The sequence below is a fragment of the Eulemur rufifrons genome, chromosome 21 (assembly GCF_041146395.1).
Source record: "Eulemur rufifrons isolate Redbay chromosome 21, OSU_ERuf_1, whole genome shotgun sequence".
NCBI lineage: Eukaryota > Metazoa > Chordata > Mammalia > Primates > Lemuridae > Eulemur > Eulemur rufifrons.
Window position 1 is genome coordinate 15267819 of NC_091003.1, and position 11847 is coordinate 15279665.

An 11847-nucleotide genomic window follows, 5' to 3' on the forward strand; every position below is an offset into this window, starting at 1 on the left:
GGAAGGATTTCCAAAATGAGCAAAAAGGCACAAATAAAGGAAAAGACAAGTTGGACCACATTAAGGTTAAAACTGGTTCACTATTAATAATAATAAAGTCAAGACAGGCCACACATTGAGAGGGGGTATCTGCAACACTTATAAGGGACCCACATTCAGAAGAAAGAGCCACAGATGTGGTGGGCAGGAGGGGGCAGGACTTGTGGGGAGGGACAGGCAGATGAGTCAGACCCACGCAGATGTGGACAGAGACAGACAAAGCCAGGGGCCTGGGTACGGGGAGAGAGTGAGCGGTGGGCTCACTCACAGAGCCCAGTTAGGGAGCAGGCCAGGGAAACTGAGGCACGGGTGAGGGGAAGGGAAGCCAGGCTGGAAAGGGATTACAGTACTCTCTGCAGGTACACTATGGTAGCCACAGGGACACCTCAGCCACTCCAGGGTTCCAGCCAGGGCCCGGGGATGTGGGAGCACCAGCCTGTCTCTCTGCATGGGGTGTCCCTGAACGTCTGAGCATACGTGTGCCCTGGGCATCTAAGCTCATGCGTGAGCTTGCACACGTGTGTGAGCACACCTAGTTAGAAAACAAGAGAGGCAGGATCCTTTGTGCAGTGCCCAGCAACCACCGCTACCCTCCATTGCCTGTTCCAGCTCAGAAAGAGCTAGAAGGACGGCAGCCAGCTTTTCCAGTACCTGCTGTGTCCCAAGCCATCTGACATGCATTCTCTCATTTAATCACTCGCCCCCTCGCCACCCCCGGAAACAGAGGCCAGAGAGCTGTGGGCCCTTCCCTGAGGTCCCCCAGTTGGCAACTGGGGCACGTGGATTCACCCCGGGCTCCGAGGCCACCACTCAGTCAGTGGGCCGGGCTGGAGGCACAGGGTCCCTGGGATGGCCAGGAAGGTCTTAAGCAGCCACCTCCACCCCTCCCCGTGTCTCTCCCAGCGGAGGCCCAGGGACAGCCGTGTCTGCCCTATCCCGGCCGCCTTCCCTGCCCCTCCTCCTGGGCGACCTCATTAGAGATTCTGCTGGTGCCACCAGCTAATTAGTGTCACGTTAATTGAGCATTCAGGAGGCTGCCACCTCCAAGGGCAGAGTGTCGCAGAGAAGGGGAATGCAGATGTGGAACAGCTCCTCCCTGCGGGCTGGGCCCGGCCCCACGGCCAGCGACCCCTTCTGTCCTGGGGAGGCTTTGCACACCCCTCGCTCCCCCATTTCAACACATAACGCCCGTGGCCACTTCCTGAGCCTTAAATGGGGGAGGCAGCTGACAGCATCTGCCACAGCATGAAAGAGATGACATTAGTTGAACGACAACTGTGTGCCTGTCATTCTCCCCCCTCCTATGGGGAAGCAGCAGTTAGCGCCATTCTACAGTCCAAAAAACTGAGGTCCACCAAGGGAACCGCTCCTCAGGGGCACCCCGAGTCGGTAGGAGCCCGGGACCACAGGGCCATCCAGGGTGCACCTCTGGTGCCAGCAGAACCCAGCTCCAAGCCTGCTGTTCCCCACTCCCAGCCCCGGAAGCCTTGGGCCAGCAACCTGCCCTGTCTCCAAGCCTCAGTCTGCTGACCTGTCAACTGTCCAGGACCTGCCTCCCACACTGAGCCAGGCAGTTCTGGCAGGGGCTGGCTCATATCCACAGCAGGTGCCTGGGGTCCCACCGAGAATCCTGGACAGTGTGGGACCAGGACTTCTGGGCCAGCGTCCCATCCCTGCCTCCCCCTTGATGACACACATCACAGGGCCTCACGGTGCAGAGTATGGCCATGACTTCAACAGCCCCTCGACGCACCCACCCCGTCATCCTTGCACGGATGAGACACTGAGGCCTGATGGCCTGCCCAGTGTCACCTGCAGCAAGTGGCAAAGCTGGGCGCTGAGCCCCCGTGGCCTGACTCCAACCAGAGCTTCTCGCCACTCTGTGGTCCCTGCGGTGCCCCGCCCCCTCCTCACAGCTTCTAGAAGGCAGCGGAGCAGCCGCGCTCTCAAGTTTCCCTGTAGCAACATTAAATCCCACTCAAAGGGCTGGTTTTAATTGGCTTAATATACTCGTTAATAACCGCGTCTATTTAACACACCTGTAAAAGGCCCATAACATTAACTTAATGGCAGCGACAGCGCCGGGCACTTCCAGCCGGCCTTTTACATTTCCCGACAAGCCCTGAATGGAGGCCGCGGCGGGCGGGGCAGAGCAGGGGAAGGGGCGGCCGGTTCGCGGGTGGGGAGGGCAGCTTGGTTTCTGCACACCCGAGTCCAGAGTCCGCCGGCGGCTGCCCCTGCAGCCCCTCGAGGGTCTCGGAACAGGGGATTCTCCCACATTCACGCAGTGCTTCCTCGAGCACCCACCTACCACCGCGGTTGTGCGCATTTATTTAGCCATCAGGGCGGTGACAAAGAACAGGGTCTGCCCTCGAGGGGCCTCCAGCTCTAGCCCAGGAGACAAGTCAACAGACAGCTACAGTACGGGGCCCTGGGGCCCCTCAGCCGAGACCTGCAGGGACAGGAGTGGGCAGGGGTGTGTGGGCAACACCTCGCTGCCCTCCCCTGGCGGGGAACCAAACACGCTGCCCCTGCCTCGTGGACGATCCCACGCGATCCCGGAGTCACCACTTTGGACGGGGGACTGGGACCTGGAGATGGGGCACTTCCCCCTGGGGCACGGGGCAGGGGACAGATGATGTCGACCTGCCGAGCAGGCTGCAGAGCCCAGGACCCTAAAGGACCGCTGAGATTTGGGTTATCAAGGGGAGAAGGCACGAGCCACAGTGTCTATGGTGCCCGGTGACTAAGAGCAGGAGCCCAGGGGGCGGATGACCCAGGCTCAAATCCTGGCTCACAAATCCCTTCTCCGCCACCAGAGGTCTCAAACTGGTGGCCCATGGGTCACGTCCTGCCCACCCAGCCGTCCTGCCCACCCAGCCGTCCTGCCCACCCAGCCTGCGGTTTGCCCTGCTCAGTGTTTGAACATTGTTTTAACTATGAATATTCTCAGCAGGACGCAGCCTCCCCGCCCACCTGTCCCCTGCAGGGATTTGCATTTGCAACCCCAGCTTGAGGCCCCAGTCCTTGGATGTCTGACCTCCCAGGGCTGTCGCAAGAACGCACTAGGGCAAGGCCCCCGTGGGTTTGGCCCCATGCCTGGCCCAGAGGGAACACTCAACAGAGTGGCACATGAGAGGAGGTCCCAGGGACACCATGTGTGTGTCCAGGGGCCTGGGGGAAGGGAGGGCTGCAGGGAGAGGTCTGGGCCAGGCGGCCAGGGCCTCAAATGCCACCCCGAGCAGCTCAGACTTCACGTAGACAGGGGCTCAGTGGAGGGTTTTACAGAGAGAGACATCATTGTAATCACCACCACCAACAGGGCAGCCACGGAGGGGTGGCACCGAGCGAGGCTGGCCCTTCACGCTGCTCACAGACACCTCCAACGTCAGCATTAATCCATTTTACACAAGAGGAAACTGAAGCTCAGAGAGGGGCAGCAGCAAACCTGAGGCCACACAGCCAGTGGATGCCAGAGCTGGGGTTTGAACCAGGTCTGTGACTCGGAGCCCACATGCCACCTCCACCCCCAGGCACCGTGAAGCTGCCCACCATGGCCTCTGCGCTCTGCCTGGGGGCGGCCGCTGCCTCCCAAGGGCAACTGGAGAGCCGGCAGGCCGCTCAAGGCCAAGGGAATCAGTGACGCTTTGATGCAGACGTCAAGGCCACCGTCCCAGGCCGGGGGCAGGACCTGGGAGGGCAGGGAGCAGTCAGGGCCGGCCATTACAGAAAAGCACAGAGAAGAAATGAAATGCCCTCGCCATCCCATGACCCAGCGGCCCCTCCCTCGGGGCGCCACTGCTGGCTTTGGGGGCTTGTTTCTTCAAGTCCTGGCTCCACCCCCTCGGGGAGGGAAGCCGTTTGGTCTTGGACAGCTGCTTCGGAGCCCCTCTTCCCCCGCACCTGCCCGCACTCGTCCCCCACGTCGTCCGAGTCCCACGATGCCGAGGGCCAGCTGGGTGCTCTCAGGGCTTCCTGCCACCCCTCGGCTCTGAGCCCTCTGATGTGGAGCAGATGCCCAGGTCCCAGCAGTGGCCCGAGGGCTGTGGGCCTGCATGGCGTGCCCCACCCGTCCCGTCTGTCTCCTGCCACCCCCCAGGCACGCCAGGCCCTGTGCCCCGCTGTCCCCACCGCCGAGGCCCTCTTTCATCAGGTGTCTGTGGGGCTCCCTCCCGCTCCTCCCTCCAAGCTGCACTGGGAACTGTCGTATCGGGGAAGATTTCGTCGCTGACTGTGCCCCTCCATCCCGTACTCACAGCCCCGCAGGCCCCGCTGTGCCGGTTACTACCTACGGCTGTGTACCACATTACCCCGAACTCTGCGGTGTCAGCCAGCCATTGATCACGCTGGGGGACAGGGCACAGCGGGGATGGTGCGTGTCTGCTCCGGGGTATCCCCGGGGTCGGGGCGACTGGCGCCTTCTGCAGACCTGCTCGCGCACGCATCTGGAGCCTGATGCTGGGAACACGGCGGCCGGGTTCCAAGCACGGACGTGAGCACACTGCAGCTGGAAGCCACGTGGCCTCTTACAACCTAGCCGTGAGAGTCACAGCGCCACTTCTGCCACTTCCTATTCAACAGAATCCAGTCGCTAAGCCACAGGCCCCCTCCCCCGCCCCACGGTAACCCCCATCCTTGGCACTAAGCAGCCCGTCCTAGACCACGGGCTCACCACGTCCCCCACGTGAGGCCTTTTCCTATGTCACTGTGTTTACCACAACAGGACTGTATGATCACACGGAACACTCGTGGCTGGGCCGACTTCCAGGGGAGGGCCTGGAGCCCTCACCAAGCTGGGGCCAGGGGCCCAGGTGGCACCCAAGCCACCTCCACTGAACTCCGGTGGAACGGGCTGGGCTCAGGAGAAAGTCCTTCATGGAACGAGGTGTAAAGCAGGGGCTGCAAACCCAAAGGCTTCCAGGGGACCCCAGGGCACAGTGAACAGACCAGGCTTGAGATCGGGGACTCTGGTGACCTGGAGGTCCATGCCCCGCCTGAAGGCACTGAGCAGCCCCCGCACACACACACACGTCTCCAGGAGAGACTGGGCTCGGGGCGGCCAGCCGCTAGGAGCACGGGAGAAGCCGAAGGCAGGCGTGAGGGGTACCCGGCTGGGTGGCCTCTGATGGGTCGGAGCCTCCAGGCCCCAGCACCCCGGGGAGGGGAGAAGAAGACCTGGAAGGCGGCAGACTGGGTCCGAATTCCAGCTCCACCCTTTGCTAGCTGTGTGCTCTCGGGAACCTCTGAGCCTGCATTTCCTCATCTGTGAAACAAGGGCCTGAGTTATCTCCTGCTTTGTAACAAGCAAAACTCCAAACTCAGTGGCTTCGGACAGCAGTAATCACTTAGCATTCCTCGTGGTCTCCGTGGCTTAGGAATTTGGGAGCAGCGTAGCGGGGCTGCGGTCAGGATATCAGCCAGGGCTACAGGCTCATCCGAAGGCCTGACCGGGGCTGGAGGCTGTGCGTCCAGGCAGGCTCACGCAGCTGCGGGCTGGAAGCCACAGTTCATCTCCACGTGGGGCACGCTCTCCCCGGGCTGCTCTGGTGTCCTCACAAGCAGTGGCTTCCCCCAGGGCAAGTGGTCCGGGAGAGCGAGAAGGAAGCCACAGTGTCTTTTATAACCAAGCCCCGAAGCCACGCCCTTTCATTTCCACCATATCTTACTGGTAACACTGGTCAGTCCTGTTTGATGTGGGTCCCAGGGGATGTAAGAATCACTAGGGGGTGACGGATCTCAGAGGCTGGCTGCCAAATGCCATAGCTTGTCTGTCTCCTCATCTGTAAAATAGGGAGCCCCTGTCACCTCTCGGGGTTGCTGGGTCCTCCAAACAAGAATCACCAAGGAAAGCCACGGGCACGGAGCCTAGCACATACTAAGCGCTCACCAAATGAGCCTCTTTGTGTGACCACACTACTGCCAGCTCCGACGACAGCTGAAGGGACCAAGCCACCCTCGATAAGCCCTATTGACCAGATGGGGACGAGACGTCCCTTCTTTCAGTGAATGGGGACTGGGAACACGCACGCCTTTTTTTTTTTTTTTTCTTCTTAAGGTTTTAAACACCTAATTTATTCCATCCATTAGATAGATTTTGTAGATTTAATCATTTTCACAGTTGGTGGCTCATTGGATACTCAAGATAAACTCCAAATGAAAGTATAATGGTGAGGACAAATGAGTTTTCACACCACAATGGCAGAAACTTGCTTGGGAAGAGAGTTTAAGAGGAACAAAAATACATACAGATATAATTTTTTTTCCCCGGCAGCTGCTTTTGCTGACTCTAGTAGGTTACCACAGTTAATTTCACCAGTTTTGTTCATCTGTAAAATTGCATAAAAGTGACATTTTTGTGCTCATTATAGCAACTGCTGATTTATGGCTGGTAAATGAAGAGCTGGTCCCTTTTTTTGCGGGACTCTCCGAGTGGCGCTAAGTGCCCATGAAATTGCTTGTATAATGTAGTTTAAATCCAATCTCGGAGAAAGATTCCCCCATTGGCCAAAGTGACATTTCCATTCTCCACACCGAGTTTATTTTAGGCCACTTAGGAGGGGGCTGCCCCAGGCAGAGTCAGGGGACAGAGGGGCCGGCCCGGCCCCCTCGGGGTGCTCGGTGCCGCCTAGTTCCCCCTGCCCGGCTCATGCCGCACCCCCACTGCAGGACAGAGGGGAATGGGCTTTCTAAACCATATGCCTGGCCCGCCCCACCCTGCTTAAAACCTTCCCAGCTGCCCGATGCCCGAGTCCTGCTGCCACCTGGCTGGACAGTCCCTGGTGGTGAGGACTGTCCCGTGCGTTGCAGGGTGTCCGGCAGCGTCTCCGGTTCCCACCTGCGGGTCCCAGAGCCACCTCCACTGCTCACCGTGACAGCCAAACCCGTCTGCAGACCTGGCCAGACGCTTGCAGTGAGAAGCGCTGTCCCGCAGGGAGGGTCCCCCTGCTCTGGCCCAAGGCCCTCCCAGGCCACCTCTCTGGGTCACCTGTCCTCCGTAAGCCTGCTCTGGGCTCCTGCTTGTGTCCTGGATTATTTACAGTTCCCACGGGGACACACTTCGTCACCTCCACACCTTTGCCCGGGCTGTCTCCTCTGCCCGAATCTGTTTCTTTCCTCCCTCCTCACTGCCTCCCACCGGCACCTCAGGACTTAACCGGGATGCTGTTCCTTCCAGAAAGCTCTCTGTGAGGCCTGGGCTGGGGCTCCCCGTGTCCCAACACCGCCTACACCTCCCATCACAGCACGTATCTCATTTGCCTGTGAGCCCATGAGGGGTTGAGGGTGAGGCTCTAGAAGAAGGGACGTGGCATGTGGCCTCCTGATCACTGGGGGGGCCTAGGGAAGGCAGCAGGTCTGCGCTCCACCCCCAGCCACAATGCCAGCCCCACCGGTGGCAGTGAGAAGGGCAGCATGTGTCCCCTCCCCGTCCCAGGAGGGCCCCCTCCCTGGACAGGCGGGGACATATTAATGCCCCATGCACAGAGCACCAGGTTCTGATACCGCCGCCAGCACACGTGCCTGGTCAGACCCTCCCAGCTGCCCCGGGAGGTGGTGTTAGCAGCAGCATCACCCCCATTTTACAGAAGAGGAAACTGAGGCTCCGAGTGGTGAAGCCCCTCTCCCAAGTCCCCCTGGGAGTCCTGCTCCCCCAGCACCTGCTGTGCTCCTCGCCCCTGTCGTCACTGGCATTGCCATTCCTCGAGGCCACCCTGCAGACCTGGCACCATCACCACCCCATTCCACATGTGGGGAAACTGAGGCGCAGCTGGTCAAACAGCTTGCCCAGGGCCATTCCACCTGCTCATGGAACCCCCCCCCCCCCACCCAGTGGGCCCCAAGGAAGGCCCCGGGCTGCACCTGGGGATGGCTCAGGGACAGGGAGGGGCTTTGGATGAGAGCAAGGGGTCTGCCGGCCAGTGGCCCATCTCCGCTGGCAGGGCCAGCTGTGCCCCTAACAGTAGGGACAGCCAGCCTGTCACACACAGCGCACCCCTGAGCCCTGTGCTGACAGCTCACTAAGAAGGCAGTGGCTGCCATGTTGGCCTTGCAGGTGGCCGGCACACTCGGGGAGGGGCGGGGCAGCAAGCGGGGGCAGGGGGTGAAACCCCTCCTCACCTCCCTCCGCACTGGGCAAGGGGAAAGCCAAGAGCTGCCCCCGGCACGGCCTCCCCGGGCACCAGGCCCCGTGCCACGCTCTGTGCCCGTGGGAGCAGGTGGGCATCGCCCCGTTTTACAGGTGAGGAGGGGAGGCACTGAAGGATAAGAAAGGGGACAGAAGGAACTAACAGCCACCAGAGCGGTGAACAAGCAAAAGACGACACTGCGAGTCTTTGCGGGTGCGGAGCCACCGGGACGCCTGTGCTCTGCGGGCGGAGTGCAGCCCGGCACGACCTCTTGGGCAAACTGTCGGGCATTTTCTCCTCGCGCGGGGCAGCTGCCTCCCCTGTGACCCAGCAGCTCCGCTCCAGGGCGTGTCCCCAACAGAGCTCACGCGGGCTCCAGGGGTCGCGGCGCTACTTGGACCAGCTGCAAACCACCTGGACGCCATCCAGAGTAGAAAGCTGGGTGGACTGTGGTGTAGACACATGACAGACAGCACCGCACAGCAATGAGAACGACAGACTCTGCCACACGCAGCCACCTGGATGAGTCTCACGTAGCATTAGGGACAGGCCAGGTGCCAGTGAGCACGTAGGATTCCATCTCACCGCGTACAAACCCAGGCACGAGCAGTGCGTGTCGTCAGAGTCAGGCTAACGGTAAACACGGGTGTGGTTAGGGACTAGGTGGGGACACAGGGGACTAGCAACGTCCTATCTGTTGGCCTGGGTGTGATCACACGGGTACGTTCCTTCTGTGGGTGTTCCTCAAGCTTACGACGTATGCTGTTTCCTTTTTGTACTTTACACATAAATCCAAAGTTGAAAAATACAGAAGGAATGGGGGGAGGGGCCGGCACGTGGGCCCCGTGGGGGGCAGCGGGGTGGCCGCGGGGTCTCTGGTGGGCTCTCACCTGTGTGTCGTCCCCTGCAGGCGAGGCGGTGGCCAGCTCCATGCATTCCTCCCGCTACCCGAGCCCGGCCGAGCTGGATGCCTACGCCGAGAAGGTGGCCAACAGCCCGCTGTCCATCAAGATCTTCCCCACCAACATCCGAGTGCCCCAGCACAAGCACCTCGGCCGCACGGTCAACGGCTATGACACCAGCGGCCAGCGCTACAGCCCCTACCCGCAGCACACCGCCGGCTACCAGGGCCTCTTGGCCATCGTCAAGGCTGCAGTCTCCTCCTCCAGCGTGGCCGCCCCCGCTGGGCCCCCCAAAAGCGTGCTCAAGAGCGCCGAGGGCAAGCGGACCAAGCTGTCGCCGGCCGCCGTGCAGGTGGGCATCGCGCCCTACCCGGCGCCCAGCACTCTGGGGCCCTTGGCCTACCCCAAGCCGCCCGAGGCGCCTGCCCCGCCGCCCAGCCTGCCCGCCGCTGCCACCGCCGCCTCCGTCATCCCCCTGCCGGGCCGAGGCCTGCCCCTGCCGCCTTCCAACCTGCCCTCCATCCACAGCATCCTCTACCAGCTCAACCAGCAGTGCCAGGCCCCAGGCGCCGCACCCGCGGCCTGCCAGGGCGTGGCCGTCCCGCACCCCAGCCCGGCCAAGCACGGCCCCGTGCCCAGCTTCCCCAGCATGGCCTACTCGGCCGCTGCCGGTCTGCCCGACTGCCGAAAAGGCACCGAGCTGGGCCAGGGAGCCACCCCGGCCTTGACACTCGCTGGGGCCACCAAGCCTGCAGGGTACGCAGACGGTGGCTTGGATTACCTGCTGTGGCCACAGAAACCACCCCCGCCGCCGCCCCAGCCGCTGCGAGCCTACAGCAGTAGCACGGTGGCCAGCAAGTCCCCTGAGGCCTGCGGGGCCCGGGCGTACGAGTGGGCCAGTGGGTCGCCCCTCAACTGCGGGGTGGGGCTGCCCGCCAGCTTCACCGTGGGCCAGTACTTCGCCGCGCCCTGGAACAGCGTGCTGGTGACCCCCACCAGCGACTGCTACAACCCCGCGGCGGCCGTGGCGGTCACCGAGCTGGGGCCTGGGGCATCCCGGGAGCTGGCCGGGCCTCCCGCGGACGCCCTGGCGGGCCTGCCCAGCAAGAGTGTGTGCAACACGTCGGTGCTGAGCAGTAGCCTGCAGTCGCTGGAGTATCTCATCAACGACATCCGGCCGCCCTGCATCAAGGAGCAGATGCTGGGCAAGGGCTACGAGACGGTGGCTGTGCCCCGGCTGCTCGACCACCAGCACGCCCACATCCGCCTGCCCGTCTACAGATAAGGCCTGCCCAGCGGACGCGTGGGTGGACGGACCGGTCGCTGCAGGGGGAGGCAGGCCACAGAGCAGGGTGGGCGGCTCGCAGGGGCACCCAGCCCTGCCCTGTGCCCGCTCGTGCCCACAGGGAAGCCGGGCTGGCCGCTGCCTCACCACTGCCGGTTGGGGGGGTGGTAGGTGACCTCGAGCACCAGGGCCCTGTCCCACCATCGGCTGCCCCAGGACACGGGGAGGGCCCGAGGGCAGCCGTTGACATACACGCCTTCCTCCATCAAAGCTGGCGGAGGCAGGGAGAGAGAAACCACTTAAAAACGGGAATGGTTCTTTCTAGGTCTCCTGGGAGAGGGGCTCAGGCCAGGGTGGGGTGCAGGAGGAAGTGGGACACTCCAGAGTCAGGGCGAGGGTCAGAGCAGCCCCCAGGGGTCAGGCGGCTGAGTTTTCCCACACGAGCTCCCCAGTCTCCTAGAGAAGGAGCAAAGAAAGGGGGCCTGTAGGAAGTCACTGGGCCCAGAGCATCCCCCTACAAACCAATCCAGGTGAAGACCACTCCGATGGAGGCCGCAGGGACTACTGGTTTCCCTTTCCTCCCATCCCCCACCCCCACCATTCCTTCCTAACCCATCCCTGTTCTCCAAACCCTGGACTACCATCTTCCCCCTTCCCTCCAATACATCTTACAGGGCTGCTGGGCACAGTTGTGCAGGCTGTGCACTGCATGAGTGCACCTCATCCAAGGAGACGCCACTTGCATCCTAAACTTGTATATTTATTACCATTTTCCGCATTTTGAGGAAGGAGCACCATTTTCCTATTCGCACAAAGGCGCCATAGGAGCTAACAGAGGGCCTGCGATCTTAGACCCCATTCAGAGGGACCCTACCTTGCCTTCTTCAGGGGGTCTCCTGGGAGCCAGTGAGGGGGCAACCTACTGGTTTTAACGGGGAGACCCAATCCAACTCCGGTCCTGCAAACCACCCCCCAAGGCCTGTCCCACGCCATTGAGGAGGGGAAGGTAGGCAGGAGCCCACCCTTCCATTCAGTCCGCAAGGCCCCAAGTCCCCACGCCCTGGCCCCTGTGGTGCTCCAGAAGCGGTACTGTATCTCTCTCCAAGGCCTGTTCAAGCACTAAGTGCATTTACAAATCTCTGAGAATGTTTTTTTTTTATACTAAAATTGACCATTATATTCTACTGTGAGAAGTGCAGTCTGCACTATATTGTTTTAAAAACGAAGAGAAAGAAAAAAAAAGGAAAACACAGATGGTGTCTCAGCTGTCGGATTGCCTTGTAGCTCTTGTTTTCGTTCGTTCTTCCTCCCTCCCTCCCTTAGGAGCAAAGCGGCCGTCTCCGTGCCTGCTGGCCAGGGGCCTCCCGGTACCGCCTGCGTAGGGGACACTCTGCATCGGTGTTCCCTTTATCCCTCCAGCTCTTCCCAGGTGGACACTGTCGTTCACCTCGTTTTGTCACCACACAGGCTGACGGCCTCTGGGTCATGGCCAGCAATA

At 61.4% G+C, this 11847-nt stretch overlaps 1 protein-coding gene across 1 annotated transcript in view; it reads left to right on the forward strand.

The window, feature by feature from the left end:
• FAM222A (family with sequence similarity 222 member A) overlaps window positions 1–11601 on the forward strand; it is a 54414-nt gene extending 42813 nt beyond the window's left edge. Inside the window, exon 3 of the mRNA XM_069496976.1 lies at window positions 9073–11601. Coding sequence (XP_069353077.1) covers window positions 9073–10349 — 1277 coding nt within the window. The 3' untranslated portion in view covers window positions 10350–11601. The remainder of the gene's footprint in view (window positions 1–9072) is intronic.
• The last annotated feature ends 246 nt before the right edge of the window (window positions 11602–11847 follow it).